At 40.6% G+C, this 13,732-nt stretch overlaps 1 protein-coding gene across 3 annotated transcripts in view; it reads left to right on the forward strand.

The window, feature by feature from the left end:
- LOC147027249 (glutamate receptor ionotropic, delta-2-like) overlaps window positions 1-13,732 on the forward strand; it is a 675,131-nt gene that overhangs the window by 559,034 nt on the left and 102,365 nt on the right. For all 3 annotated transcript variants that reach the window (XM_085883508.1, XM_085883507.1, XM_085883509.1), the window contains exon 10: window positions 4,501-4,702. In XM_085883508.1, the coding sequence (XP_085739634.1) occupies window positions 4,501-4,702 (202 nt within the window). The remainder of the gene's footprint in view (window positions 1-4,500; window positions 4,703-13,732) is intronic.

The raw sequence follows: 13,732 nt of genomic DNA on the forward strand, positions 1-13,732 counted from the left end.
TAGGGCAGGACCAAACCCTTCTTCAGACTGGTCAATGCCTCCACACTCCCTCACCCACACGAGACCACCACTATATATTTAATTTATTCATGTTTATTCATGTGTGTATATATATATATATATATATATATATATATATATATATATATATATATATATATATATATATATATATATATATATATATTCTTCTTCTTTTGGCTGCTCCTGTTAGGGGTCGCCACAGCGGATAATCCGTATGATTCGCATAGTAATTTGGCACATGTTTTACGCCGGATGCCCTTCCTGGCGCAACCCTGGTCGCCTCTTACGACACAGGGATATGGTACACCTATTTTAACCGGGGTATACACCTGCCCAGTATACTGGTACTCATTTCGCCGACCTTTGAAGGATGACAGGCTGAGTCAACCCCCTGGTGTATTGTGAGATGCGAATCCATACACTTCTGAACTTCCTAGGTGAAAATGGACTGCATTTTCGATCTCAGTGGGGTCGATTTACTCCAAGAAATGTTTAGACGGACGACAAATTAATTATAGATTAGAAAATATCAAAATGAGGAGGATTAGTTTCTCAACTCCAGTAATGATAAATCTTGTTTTAGGTCATATTTTCGAAATGGTAGTGAATTCAATGTCGGTGCAGTCATTCCTTAGAGTAAATCGACCCCATCGAGTTCGAAAATGCACTTCATTTCCACCTCGGACATCCAGAAGTACCCATAATCGTACCTGACCATACCCTAATTTAACCAACTCATTAATCTAAAAATCGTCATATGGAGCGACCTCTAAAATACCTCCGATCAACTCAAATTCTTTTATGTGCGTTATTGAATCATGGTGGAATAATTCAAGGCTTGTGGAGCAACGTCTGAATTTTTTATATTTTCTTGCTGTTTTTGGACCTCCCTAATATATATATATATATATATATATATATATATATATATATATATATATATATATATATATATATATATATATATATATATATATATATATATATATATATATATATATATATATATATATATAACAGCCTGGTGTTGGCGCAGTGGTTAGGGCAGCGGCTTGGGATCCAAAAGGTCCTGAGCTCAAGCCCCGTTGGGCCACTGAATTAATACACCAGGGGGTTGACTCAGCCTGTCATCCTTCCGAGGTCGGCAAAATGAGTACCAGTATACTGGGCCGGTGTATACCCCGGTTAAAATAGGTGTACCATATCGCTGTGTCGTAAGAGGCGACCAGGGTTGCGTCAGGAAGGGCATCCGGCGTAAAACATGTGCCAAATCACAATGCGGATCACACGGATGATCCGCTGTTGCGACCCCTAAGGGGAGCAGCCGAAAGAAGATATATATATATATATATATATATATATATATATATATATATATATATATATATATATATATATATATATAAATGTATATTATGCTCTGATAAAAGGCAGTTTGTGTGTGTGTGTGAGTGTGTGTGTGTGTGTGTGTGTGTGAGTGTGTGTGAGTGTGGGTGGGTGTGTGTGTGTGTGTGTGTGTGAGCGTGTGTGTGTGTGTGTGTGTGTGTGTGTGTGTGTATGTGTGTGTGTCATTGAGTGGTATCTTCATGTGCAAGTTTCAAATTGTGGGTCGGAGTCCTCCCAGGGTGGGCTCAAAATATCCACCTTCATTTCAGTGGCGGATCATGATTCATGGACCAAGCTGTGAAGTTTTCTGTTTTCAAAGTTTTGTTTCGAAGACTCTCTTCAGGATCATTACTGAGCCCAAGACGGCTTCCAACTGTAGTTTGTCGTAATATTCCGAGGATGGTTTTTAATAACTCTGTGAAGTTCTTCATCATCATTCCTGTAGCTCCATGTATCACTGGTACAATTTTGACATTCTTCAGCTTCCATGATCTTTCCACTTCCTGCTTTTGAGGTCTTGGTATTTGGCCATTTTCTTGATTTCTGCATCGTTAATCCAAAATCACTGGTATTACCACCTCAATTAGCAATGCCTTCCACTCTCTTTTATTTTTGTACCGAAGTATGATATCTGGTTGTAATGCTTTGTTTTCGATGTTAACGCTCGATGGGATTATGAGGTCGAACGTGAGCAAAACTTCCCTGTTTTTAGTGATTGCTTTTGGTTCATTTTTCCACAAATTTTCTGGCATGGGAATATAAATGTTTTTGCAGATGTGCCAGCACATTACTTTACAAACTCTGTTGTGTCGTCGCATGTACGTTCTGACTTTTTTTAATTTTTAATTTTTTTATTTTTCTTTTCATGAATGTAAACATTTGGTCATCAAAGGCCCAGTCACACCTTGACGTTTTAGCCAGCAATGGCAACGTATCAAAATGTATGTAAAACGCTGGTTTACGTTGAACTTTTGATGTTTTTTTTTTCAAGATTCGGACGTATTCATAACGAGTTGGTCGTATGCATAACATATTAGTAATGGACACAGAACGTTTCGGTGTGTTATAGCTAACTTATACCAACGAATGCTGAGCCTGTTGTCGGCCTTCACAACCTATGCCCAACGATAGTCTAACTTATGCATAGCGCGCTGCACGCATCGCCGATGATGATGTGACGTAGCCTATTAAAAGGCTGCTGCACAACGATTCAAATCATAACCGCCGCAGAAATGGAAGTGTCAACATCGCAGTCACACCTTGGCGATCTTGCCAGCGTATGCCGACCTCTGAAAAATGCGTCTAAAATGCTGGCGCACGTCGAATACGGTATGGGTAAGTTTGGTATGCGTGAATAGAATGCTAAAGTACACTATCTATCATACGTCGTATTAAGTGGAGTACGTCTTGTAATTATAAACGTGTTAAACATTTTACGACGTACTTGCCGTATGACACACGTTCCACATGTGATGGGAATAAGTTGTACGCAAGATATGCGAACATTGGCACACGTCGACAAAGGTTACTTGTAAGGTACTCATAAGTCGCAACACGTCGAGGTAATGGTTAGCGTCAGTGTTCCAGACTCCCTGGGGTTTTTTTTTTCTTCTTCTTCGGTATGACGGTGATGTCGACACTTCGATTTCTAGTGCGGTTATGATTTTAATCGTTGAGCGGCAGCCTTTTAATTATATTATATTATAACCGCACTAGAAATCGAAGTGTCGACATCACCGTCATACCGAAGAAGAAGAAAAAAAAACCCCAGGGAGTCTGGAACACTGACGCTAACCATTACCTCGACGTGTTTCGACTTATGAGTAACTTACAAGTAACGTGTGTCGACATGTGTCAACGATCGCGTAACGTGGCTACAACTTATGGCCAGCGTTATGCGGAACGTGTGAGTCATACGCTGGCATAATTCTTAAAATTTCAAGCATGGAAAATTTGAGGACACCCGAAAAGTACAACGTTTAAAGCCAGCGTACAACGACGTATGGCAGTGTTTTTCAGCGTGCTCTCAATGTTATCAAAACTTACCCCTAACATATTCAACGTGTATTAGCCTTTTACACAAATTATCCAAAAATCGGCATAACCTGGCAAAAACGTCAAGGTGTGACTGGGCCTTCAGCATCACATATCATTCTCTTTGCTAACCCCACCCCCACCAATCACTTGTCTTCTTCCCCCCCCCCCCCACACTCTTCTCTATCACTCTGTCCCCTCCTTGCTCCCCCCTCCTAATAAAATGTAGCCCTCTCCTCCCGCATCTTTGTCTTTCTCTCTCTCTCTCTCTCTCTCTCTCTCTCTCTCTCTCTCTCTCTCTCTCTCTCTCTCTCTCTCTCTCTCTCTCTCTCTCTCTCTCTCTCTCTCTCTCTCTCTCTCTCTCTCTCTCTCTCTCTCTCTCTCTCTCTCTCTCTCTCTCTCTCTCTCTCTCTCTCTCTCTCTCTCTCTCTCTCTCTCTCTCTCTCCCTCTCTCCCTCTCTCCCTCTCTCCCTCTCTCCCTCTCTCCCTCTCTCCCTCTCTCTCCCTCTCTCTCCCTCTCTCCCTCTCTCCCTCTCTCCCTCTCTCCCTCTCTCCCTCTCTCTCCCTCTCTCTCCGTCTCTCTCCGTCTCTCTCCGTCTCTCTCCGTCTCTCTCCGTCTCTCTCCGTCTCTCTCCGTCTCTCTCCGTCTCTCTCCGTCTCTCCGTGTATCTGACTCTGTGTCTCCCTCCCCCCCTTATTGTCCCCATCAACGAAGCGACAGGTTGTATTTTACTAGTTGTTAATTTAATCTCAAATCCCAGTTGTTCATGTTGGTTGATTGACAAGGGCACTCTCCCTTTGACATGTGCTTTCACGTTTTGCTTTGTTAGGTTCTTTGTAAACATTTATTTCAGAAAGTGTCTTCTGTTTCTTTTCTAAAGAGACATGTCGTTTGAATCGATAAATTATTTCTGCTTCATCCTTCACTCTTGGGTTTCATTTGAATGCCTTTTCATTCCTCGTCATTGGTTTTATTTTCAAAATATAAATCTGTGTCTTAAATATTCTTGAGTCATATGAATTGAAAGCATTCATCCCTCCCTCATTTTTCATTAGGAGGAACCCTTTGTCATGCTGTCGGAGAATGTTCTGGGTAAACCCAAGCGGTTTCGTGGATTTTCTATCGACGTGTTGGATTCTCTTGCACAATCTCTTGGCTTTGCCTACGAGATTTACATGGCCCCTGACCATCGCTACGGCAATCTGGAGTCTGACGGTTCCTGGAATGGCATGATTGGTGAACTCCTCCACAAGGCACGTTTTTATAGAATCATTTGTGCTGATATCCATGCTAAAATAGTTTGCAATATGATTAATTGAATCAATAGTTTTAGACACTAAAATTTCTTGTCAGTTTTATGAAAGTTAAAGATATTACTCGACTAAATTTGGTATTTTTAATGAAATATTTATTAATATAGAGGCATAGTGGGTCAATGATTTAATTGAGCCAAAAAGGTATTTGTTTTGTGAGAGAAGCTGCCTTTTATCACACACACACACACACACACACACACACACACACACACACACACACACACACACACACACACACACACACACACACACACACACACACACACACACACACACATAATTGGATTGGTGAATATGGACAAATGTCATACCACCATTTGTTGCATAGGTCTAGAAAAAGAAGGAGTGCTTGCCACATATCCACCCTGTTTCCCTGCCCCTTACACAGTAAATACGATCTTCCAATGAAACAGATATATTCTGGAATAAATGCAGTACCACAAACTGCATAAATCATTGTCACCTGCTCGATTGTCTAACTGCAGTGTTAGTCAACTTACTAAGCTTTACAAGTGTATTTTATTTGCAAATTGCTGGCCTGCAACCTGGAAAAAGGAATCACAGACTTCCTGTCCATCATCATAAGTGAGTGGTTATCCCCTCTTCCCAGGCAAATGGATGATAAGCCACTCACTGTGTGTGTGTGTGTGTGTGTGTGTGTGTGTGTGTGTGTGTGTGTGTGTGTGTGTGTGTGAATGTTTCAGTGTGTGTGTGTCTCCTCAATAACTCCAAATCCTTGAAAACTGGTGGCCTAAAACTTTTCATGCATCCCAATGGAACTCCTTCAGAGTGCATGAATGAAAACTGGGTATATAAGTAGATTTAAACACCCTTTTTGAAGATATTTAACGGGGTACTCATCATAAAAAAGCCTGACCAAGATGGTGGCGCACCATCTTTGTCAGCCTGCTGTCAGCTCACAGTGGTCTTAAGTCGCCATTTTGTTTTGGCCTGCTCAACAATGCCTTGAATTGGAACAGACCGCTCCAGTTTCTGTATGATAAATCACTCAAATTCTTTTTTTCACTTTCCTCACTCATATCATCAAATGCCTGATCATCATCGCTCTGAATCATTGTATACATCAATTTTTTAGGTGCTATAGTTTTGAAATTAGGAGCTTTGAGCAATGTTATGCATTCCATGATGCAATTTTCCACAATGTCTTCTCACGGACTAGTTAAAGTATATAATCAAATTCTGTATTCGGATTTTAGGATCGGAGCTTGTGGACGAATTAAGTGTCAAAATCTAGGGTGAAATCTGAAAAATTAAAAAATGTAGTGATTCTTATAACTAAGTGTACTTACTTTAAGCAAGGCTGTGTTCCCTCTTCCTCCATTTTTACACAAGAAAATGTGAAATGGCCAAAGCATTAAACTTAACTTTTTCTACTGTTCGGCCAATTGTATTGAGTGACCACAACAACAACCGTCGACATCAAGACGTTGCCTGATATGCCTCCGCCCACATTATTACAGCATTATACATACTTGTACCCAGTTTGATTTTCAAGCCCTGAACCCAGATTTAAAATATTAAATAATTCTGGCTGCCGGACCATGCGTACGATCAGGTTGAATTTTAAAACATATATTACACATCATAACCGTCACATTTCACATCGATTGATGAACCAGTTCAAGAGAAGTATTTTATGCAAGAATTTCATTCAAACTAATATGGCTGCCAGACCATGTCACCTGTTAATTATTTGTGAATACCCTGGTATCTCCAAATCATTGGGAACATGTAAGTTAAGTTTCCCATCAATCTTTAAAGCCGTTCTGGAGAAGAAGATTTTAATATGTTTATTCTTCAAAAATCAAAGCTGCCAAACCATGTGACTGATGATGTCATAGGTGGAGAAGTTTTTTTCCTCATGGATAGGTGATCATAGCTGCAAAGTTCAGCCTTGATCTGTTTAGCCATTACAGAGAAGATTTTTGAAGGTTTTATGTTAAAAACAATATCACTGCTGAACCACGTGACCGATGCCATCAATTTTTTTGCCAATTACAATTTAGCCTGAGATGACCCTCAAAAGTTTTCATCCTAATCGAATAAAGTGTTTGACATATGCAATTATGACGTCATTAAAAAGGCCCGTATGACATCGTCCAAAAAAAATCACTTTTTTCTCATGTGGAGTACTTCACATGTGCCAAGTTTCAATTTTTTTCCATGTAGTGGTTTTGGAGATGCAGAGGTCCAAAGTTTTTCCTTTTTTCCAACATTGCTGCCATACCATGTGATCTCTGACATCATAATTATCACAAAATCATTCTTTATGAGTAGTCACATCCATGGTGAAAATTTAGTGAAATTTCACTTGTGAAAAAAAAAAACATAACTCCCCGCTTCGACACAGACCTCTTCAATCGGACACCTGACCCACAACGTCCTCTTCATCAAATGAAATTCAGAATGGGTGGCCAATCACTTCTTTGGAGTTTTGCATTGAACGGATAAGGTTTTTTGTCCAATCTGGCTGCGAGACCATGTGACTGATGATGTTGAAATTTTCAAACAAAATTCTCCATGCCAAGTCGATCATATTAAAAAATATATTATTTCTCTGAAACTGCTTAACCTTTTGATAGGAGGATTTGCAGTGATGATCCACTACTGCTACTGCAAATATTATATTTTACAATGACCTCATCAGTCACATGATGTGGCAGCCACGTTGGTTTTATGGAAGTAATTAAACAATATTTCTCTGAAACCGTTTAACAAATCAATACTTGACTTTACAGTGATTACCCACCGTCCTTGCTGCATATACATGATTTTAAAATGACATCCTCTATCAAGTGGTGTGGCAGTCACATCTGTTTCAAGGAAAATATTGAAAATATATATTTCAGAAACTGCTGTGGCGATTGATGCAAACCTTTTCAATTGTGTTCCATTGCCTTTGCGCCATGGAAAGCAACAAGTTTCACATCGATCTGGTAAACGGTTTTGGAGAAAAAGGTTTTTTAATTTTTGGCTCTCAAGCTAACATGACTGCCAAACCATGTGACCAATGCCATTGAACATTTGGAATCTGTCCAACATGTGGTGGTGGATCACAGGTGTGAAGTTTCATTTTGATCGATAAGGTTTATTTTTCTACCCAATATGGCTGCCATACCACGTGACCTATGGTGTCATCATTTCAACACGATGCTGTGATAGTGTTTGATGATATTTGGTAGATTTGGCTTCAATCTGATGAGTGGATCCAGAGAAAACATTATTTAATATTTTTCTTCAATCCAATATGGCTGCCAAACCATGTGACTTTTTTTCAATTATTCAAGTATCACTAAGGCATGGTGAATAGGAGTGTGAAATTTCCCCTCAATCTGTGCAGATGTTCTGGAGAAGATTTGGAAGGTTTTTGGGTAAATCCAAGAAGGCTGCCAGACCATGTGACCTATGATGCCAAAGTTATCAAATTTTATTCAACATCGTTAGTCGATCATTTTTGTGGAGTTTCACTTCGATCTTTATAGCGGTTCTGGAGAAGATTTTTCCTTTCAAAAAAAAAGACAAAAAAGCAATATGGCTGCGAAACCACATGACAGATGGTGTCATAAATTTTTTTTCTGTCGTCCAATGTATCCCCAGGTCCATCCATCCATTGGGACCATTTTCTGAGCAGATCGTTGGTGCTGCCTAAGCAGTTTATTTGGCTATTGGGCACAATCCTGGACAGGTCGCCACTCCGATACAGGATACCAACAAGCTGGCATTCATTTTGCCGACCTCGGAAGGATGACAGGCAGAGTCAACCCCACCTGATATTAATTCAACAGCTGAGGGGGATTTGAACTCAGGATCCTCAGATACCAAGCCCACCACCCTAACCATTAAGCCAACAGCAGGCATATCCCGAGATGAACCTCACAAATTTTCATACTGATTGAATGCAGCATTCTACATATCGAATTTTGACCGGGATACAACTTCACCGATTATGTCATAGTCAAATCACACTAATTCACCATGCAGTGTAGTGGCCAGGTGCTGTTTCAAAAAAAATTTCCATGCTGTGGTTTAGGAGATACAGAGGTCCAAAGTTCTTCCATTTTTCCAACATGGCTGCCACACCACGTCTGTCACTTGTCTGTAATAATAGACTGACTGATCTTACCCCTATCTATAAAATAATTATGCGGCTATGGGTAGCTTCGAAGTCTCAACAAGTGTCCGTCTATTCATACTCAAAATTTCACGAACTTTTGTCTTACAATTCAACAATTTATGAGCCCTTGCATTTGTCTATTTTACAACTGGATTTGAATTTCTATGTCCATCTTTTTGGGGTTTGCCCCTATGTGCAAAAATATGTGCAATATCCCTTGGCGCTCACCTGGTCGAATAATGATACTGAGGAGGAAGTCAACATGGGAAGGAATCAGCAAAATGCACCAACAGACCAATGTTAGCAAATACCTATTTTGGGGGCAAACTTTCCAACCAGTAAACTCTCTTAGACCCCAATTTTTGTTTTTTCTTTAAACACCATGAACAAACATTGGTAGATTCACGTGAGATGAAGGTTGTGGTCAATTTTCATCAAAAATTGTACATGTAGGGGGCACCACCCTGTACACCCCTGAGACCTGGATTGTTTCTTTATGTTATGAACAAACTTTGCTACATCATGGATGATGAAGGTTGTGGTCAATTTTCATCAAAATTGTGTGTGTAGTTTCAGAGAAGAAAGCAAACACCTGTTTTGGGAGGGGGGCAACCCCCCCCCCACTCCCGTAAGAATTTTCAGTCCCTGTGTTAAAGTTGCATGCAGAGAAACTGCTCCAGAAAAGGGAGGGCGCTTCGCACTTCCCTTCATTGCTGCTGGAGTCTCTGCTTCGAACAACACTGCGGTTGCATACTTGGACCGCACAAGAACAGAACTCGAACTTATAGCTAATTAGCAAAAACTAACATAAAATTAAAAACTATGGCACTTAGGTGGAGTTTGTTTTGAAAGCCATTAATTAGATGTATTGGTCGATCTATATTCTAAGTTTCAGCAAGTTTCAATGTATCGCCTTTGAGATACGAGTGCCAACTCATTTAGGACGAATGGACGGATGGACTGACTGACAGAATGACAGACACCAACGTGAATTTCGAGGGTTTTCGATAAAAACTCCAGAATGCGAAAATAGACATTGCTGAAATCGCCTTGATCTACAAATGATTTAATTCCGAAATTTTCAGCCGATTTCATCAAGTAGAAGGTGAGAAACGAATTTTCAGTCCCTGTGTTAAAGTTGCATACAGAGAAACCGTCCCATATAAAGGGAGTGGCGCTTTGCACCTCCCTTGTATTATATAGACGGGCAAATACAACCCGTCACTTCACTGACTGGAATACTAAAGGGGGATGAGGAGAAAACGAGTGGTGGGAGAGAGAGAGGGGAGAGTAAGGAGGTGGAGGGGAAAAGAGAAAGGAGAGAGGGGAAGTGAGGAGGGTGTGTGAGCGATGACGGAGGGAGATTGAGGAGGGGTGGGGGAATGGCAGGCAGACTTGTGGTGGAACATTAGTTACGATCCATAATGTCTCATCAAAATGATTCTGCATAGAATAACAGTGAAGATGGAAACAAAATAGTCTAAAATCCATTTTCTACCGGTCATTCTAAAAATACAGCCCAGAGACAAACACCGTTTGGACATGTCCAGAGATAAACACAGTCCAGAAATAAACACCACCCAGACACGTCTGGAGACAACCATCACCCAGACTCGTCCAGAGACGAACACCTCCAAGACAGACAAACACCGCCTGGACACGTCCGGAGACAAACATATTACAAATATATTAGTCCTTCCCTGATTTGGCAATTTTTCGAGAATCAGCAGATTGGAGTCATTGTGATTACCTACTACAGTTTGTATTGTGTACAACCCAAAAACCTTGAGTAGCTTTCAACATTGTTTGGGGGGAATTACAATAAACAAATTTAAATAGCAATGTTGCATCGATATAAACGTTTCAAGGAGGTGTGCATTAACATCAACATTTATAAACAGCTGCGTGCAATGGGTGGAAAAAAATTTTGCTCAGTAATTTAGAAAATATGTTAATATGGCAAACGGCTCGGGTATCGGGTGTTATCAAATATGTATTTGCTTTGAAACTCAAAAAGAGAAACCATAAAACCTTTGTGAATCCCACCAGGTAACCAATTGCTTTAGAAATAGTCAAGAGGCCAAAAAAACCCCTGATAAAACCTCAATATGATATGGGATGAAACTTTGTGACCACGACACCCGTAACAGGCATGGCATGCCCAAACACCCACAAAGAGTCCCTACAGATAGAAATCTACCCATATGTACCACATCAGTGTTTGCTGCATACGTACCTCGACGTTGTATAGAAAATGTCAACTGTACATCCTGATTGGGACATGAACTGTACTGCTATACACTGTAGGGCTTTCGGCAAGTGGCTTAATTACTCGAGCAAGCACTCCAACGGAACGCCTGGCTTGGCAAACAATTACCAATTGCCATCAATAAACCCATGCACCTGGAAATGCCCATGCAATGCCCAAATTGGACGAATGAACACTTTCTTAGCAGTCGGAACTGCTGCTAAGTTCAAATCTGGAGCTTAAATTTTTTAATTTGGCTTGGTTTATGAGATTCTCAGGGTTATGGCATGTGCGTAAATTAAATAAAGCCACAAAACGCTGGCGTCTCTGGGCATTTATAAGAATTGCAATGTTCCCAGCAATTCATTGTATGATCCCACTTGGCTGTTGAATTAATACCAAGTGGGGTTGACTCTGCCTGCCATCCTTCCGAGGTCAGCAAAATGAGTGCCAGCATGTTGGAATACTGTGTCGGAGTGGTGACCCGTCCAGGATTGTGCCCAATAGCCAAGGAGACTGCTTTGGCAGCACCAACGCTCTGCATAGAGTATAGTATGGTCCCAATGGATGGATATGATCAGGCATTCGATAATATGAATGAGGAAAGTGAAAGAAAACTTTATCATGAAGAAATCATTGTGGCATGTTCCAAGTCAAAGTCTGGTTGAGCAGGCCAAAAAACATGGCGGCTTCAGACCCCATCAAGGTAACCCAGGATATGCCTTCAGACCCCACGGAGAGTGAGGTGGCCGACGATGCTCCTGATAAAGGATATAATTAAATAAGGTCGTTAATTATCTTCAATATTGGTTTTAATGAACCCAAGCACCCAATTTTCACTCCTGCAATGCTCCTGCTGAAGGATATAATTAAATAAGGTCGTTAATTATCTTCAAAATTGGTTTTAATGAATCCAAGCACCCAATTTTCACTCCTGCACTTCCTTGGAGTTTTCTTAGGATGCATGCAAAGTTTCAGGCTGCAAGGTTTCGTGGTCTTGGAGTTCTGGAGGAGATACAAACGCACTCTGACTTTTATTAGTGTTGATAAATATCCATGGATAAATATCCCAGGAGTAAATGAAATTTGAACACGATTTGCTTCTCAGGTCAATGAATTCAACCTCCAATTAATCTAAAATTTAGATATGGCCAAAAACATGTATATATATATATATATATATATATATATATATATATATATATATATATATATATATATATATATATATATATATATATATATATATATATATATCAATCAAAAAGTTGTGTTCAAAAACATGGTGGAGTTATGACAAAACATAGTGGATGAGTTGGATATGTGACAAGAACAAGCAGATTGGATTTTGGTCCGGATTCAGCCCATCAGAGGGATACGACATGAACTGTTCCACCTGGCAGAGGTATGCACTCCACCGAGTGCCATTCTACTTTGTGCTGTTTTGCCAAGTGTCACTCTGAATGATTTTTCATTTGGCTGTTTGTCTGTCTGTCTGTCTTTCTTTGTCCACACAGAACTTTCGTGTTTTTCTCTGCAACTGATTGTCAGATTGAGACATTATGCCTCTCAGCGGTGACTGTCTGTCGACGACAGACGTAATGACGTCAGCAAATGACAGATGATGTCAGACGTCATTACACCTCTCAGCGGTGACGTCACATGCCACCATGCAATAAAATGTAAAAAATAGAAAATCACCAAAAATTCCCAAACCTGTCCATCTGATGCGATCTCACATAGCCAATGCTGTACAATAGACCACAGAGCACCCGCAGGCCGAAAGTGGCAAGAATCCGTCTGGCAGTTTCGGAGGAGATACGTCCACACAATATGGCTTCGCGTATTAATATAATGTACTCTGAAATTAAAGCATAGAACAAATAAACAATTGCAGATAAAAAAGAAATCATGGAATCGTTTTGTTGAACAAAATTTAATTTCAATTTTTGACCCATCAAAGTAGCCACCTTTTGCAGATATAACAGCCGAACATACTCGTGGCATTCTTTTACAATGGAAATCAAATACTGTTCGGAAAGTTCTTCCCAACACTGTTGCAGAACTTCCCCCAAATGTGTTGCACTTGCGGTTGCTTTGCTTTCACCCTTCTGTCCAGTTCATCCCAAATCAGCTCGATGGGGTTTAAGTCTGGAGACTGTGCTGGCCATTCCATGATTTGAAGGCTACCGTCTTGTTCTTTTCTTCGAAGGTAGTTCTGACATAGTCTGGAGGTATGTTTTGGGTCATTATCTTGCTGTACCATGAACCCCTGACCAACTCGGCATAGACCAGAGGGTATTGCATGGCACTGCAAAATGCTGTTGTAGCCCTTTTCATTCAGGGTGCCAGTCACTCTGTGCAAGTCGCCAACTCCAGATCCAGCTAAAGAGCCACAGATCATCACGTTTCCTCCTCCATGTTTGACAGTTGGTGTCACACACTGAGGAACCATCCTTTCGCCGACTCGACGGCGTACAAAAACCCTCCGTGATGAACCGAAGTTTTCAAATTTTGATTAATCGGTCCATAAAACCTTCTTCCAGTTTTCAGTAGTCCACTGGTGGTGCTTCATAGCCCAAGCAAGC

This window comes from Eptatretus burgeri, chromosome 5 (genome assembly GCF_056783735.1).
Source record: "Eptatretus burgeri isolate ZD-2024b chromosome 5, Ebu_testis_v1, whole genome shotgun sequence".
Taxonomy (NCBI): Eukaryota; Metazoa; Chordata; class Myxini; order Myxiniformes; family Myxinidae; genus Eptatretus; species Eptatretus burgeri.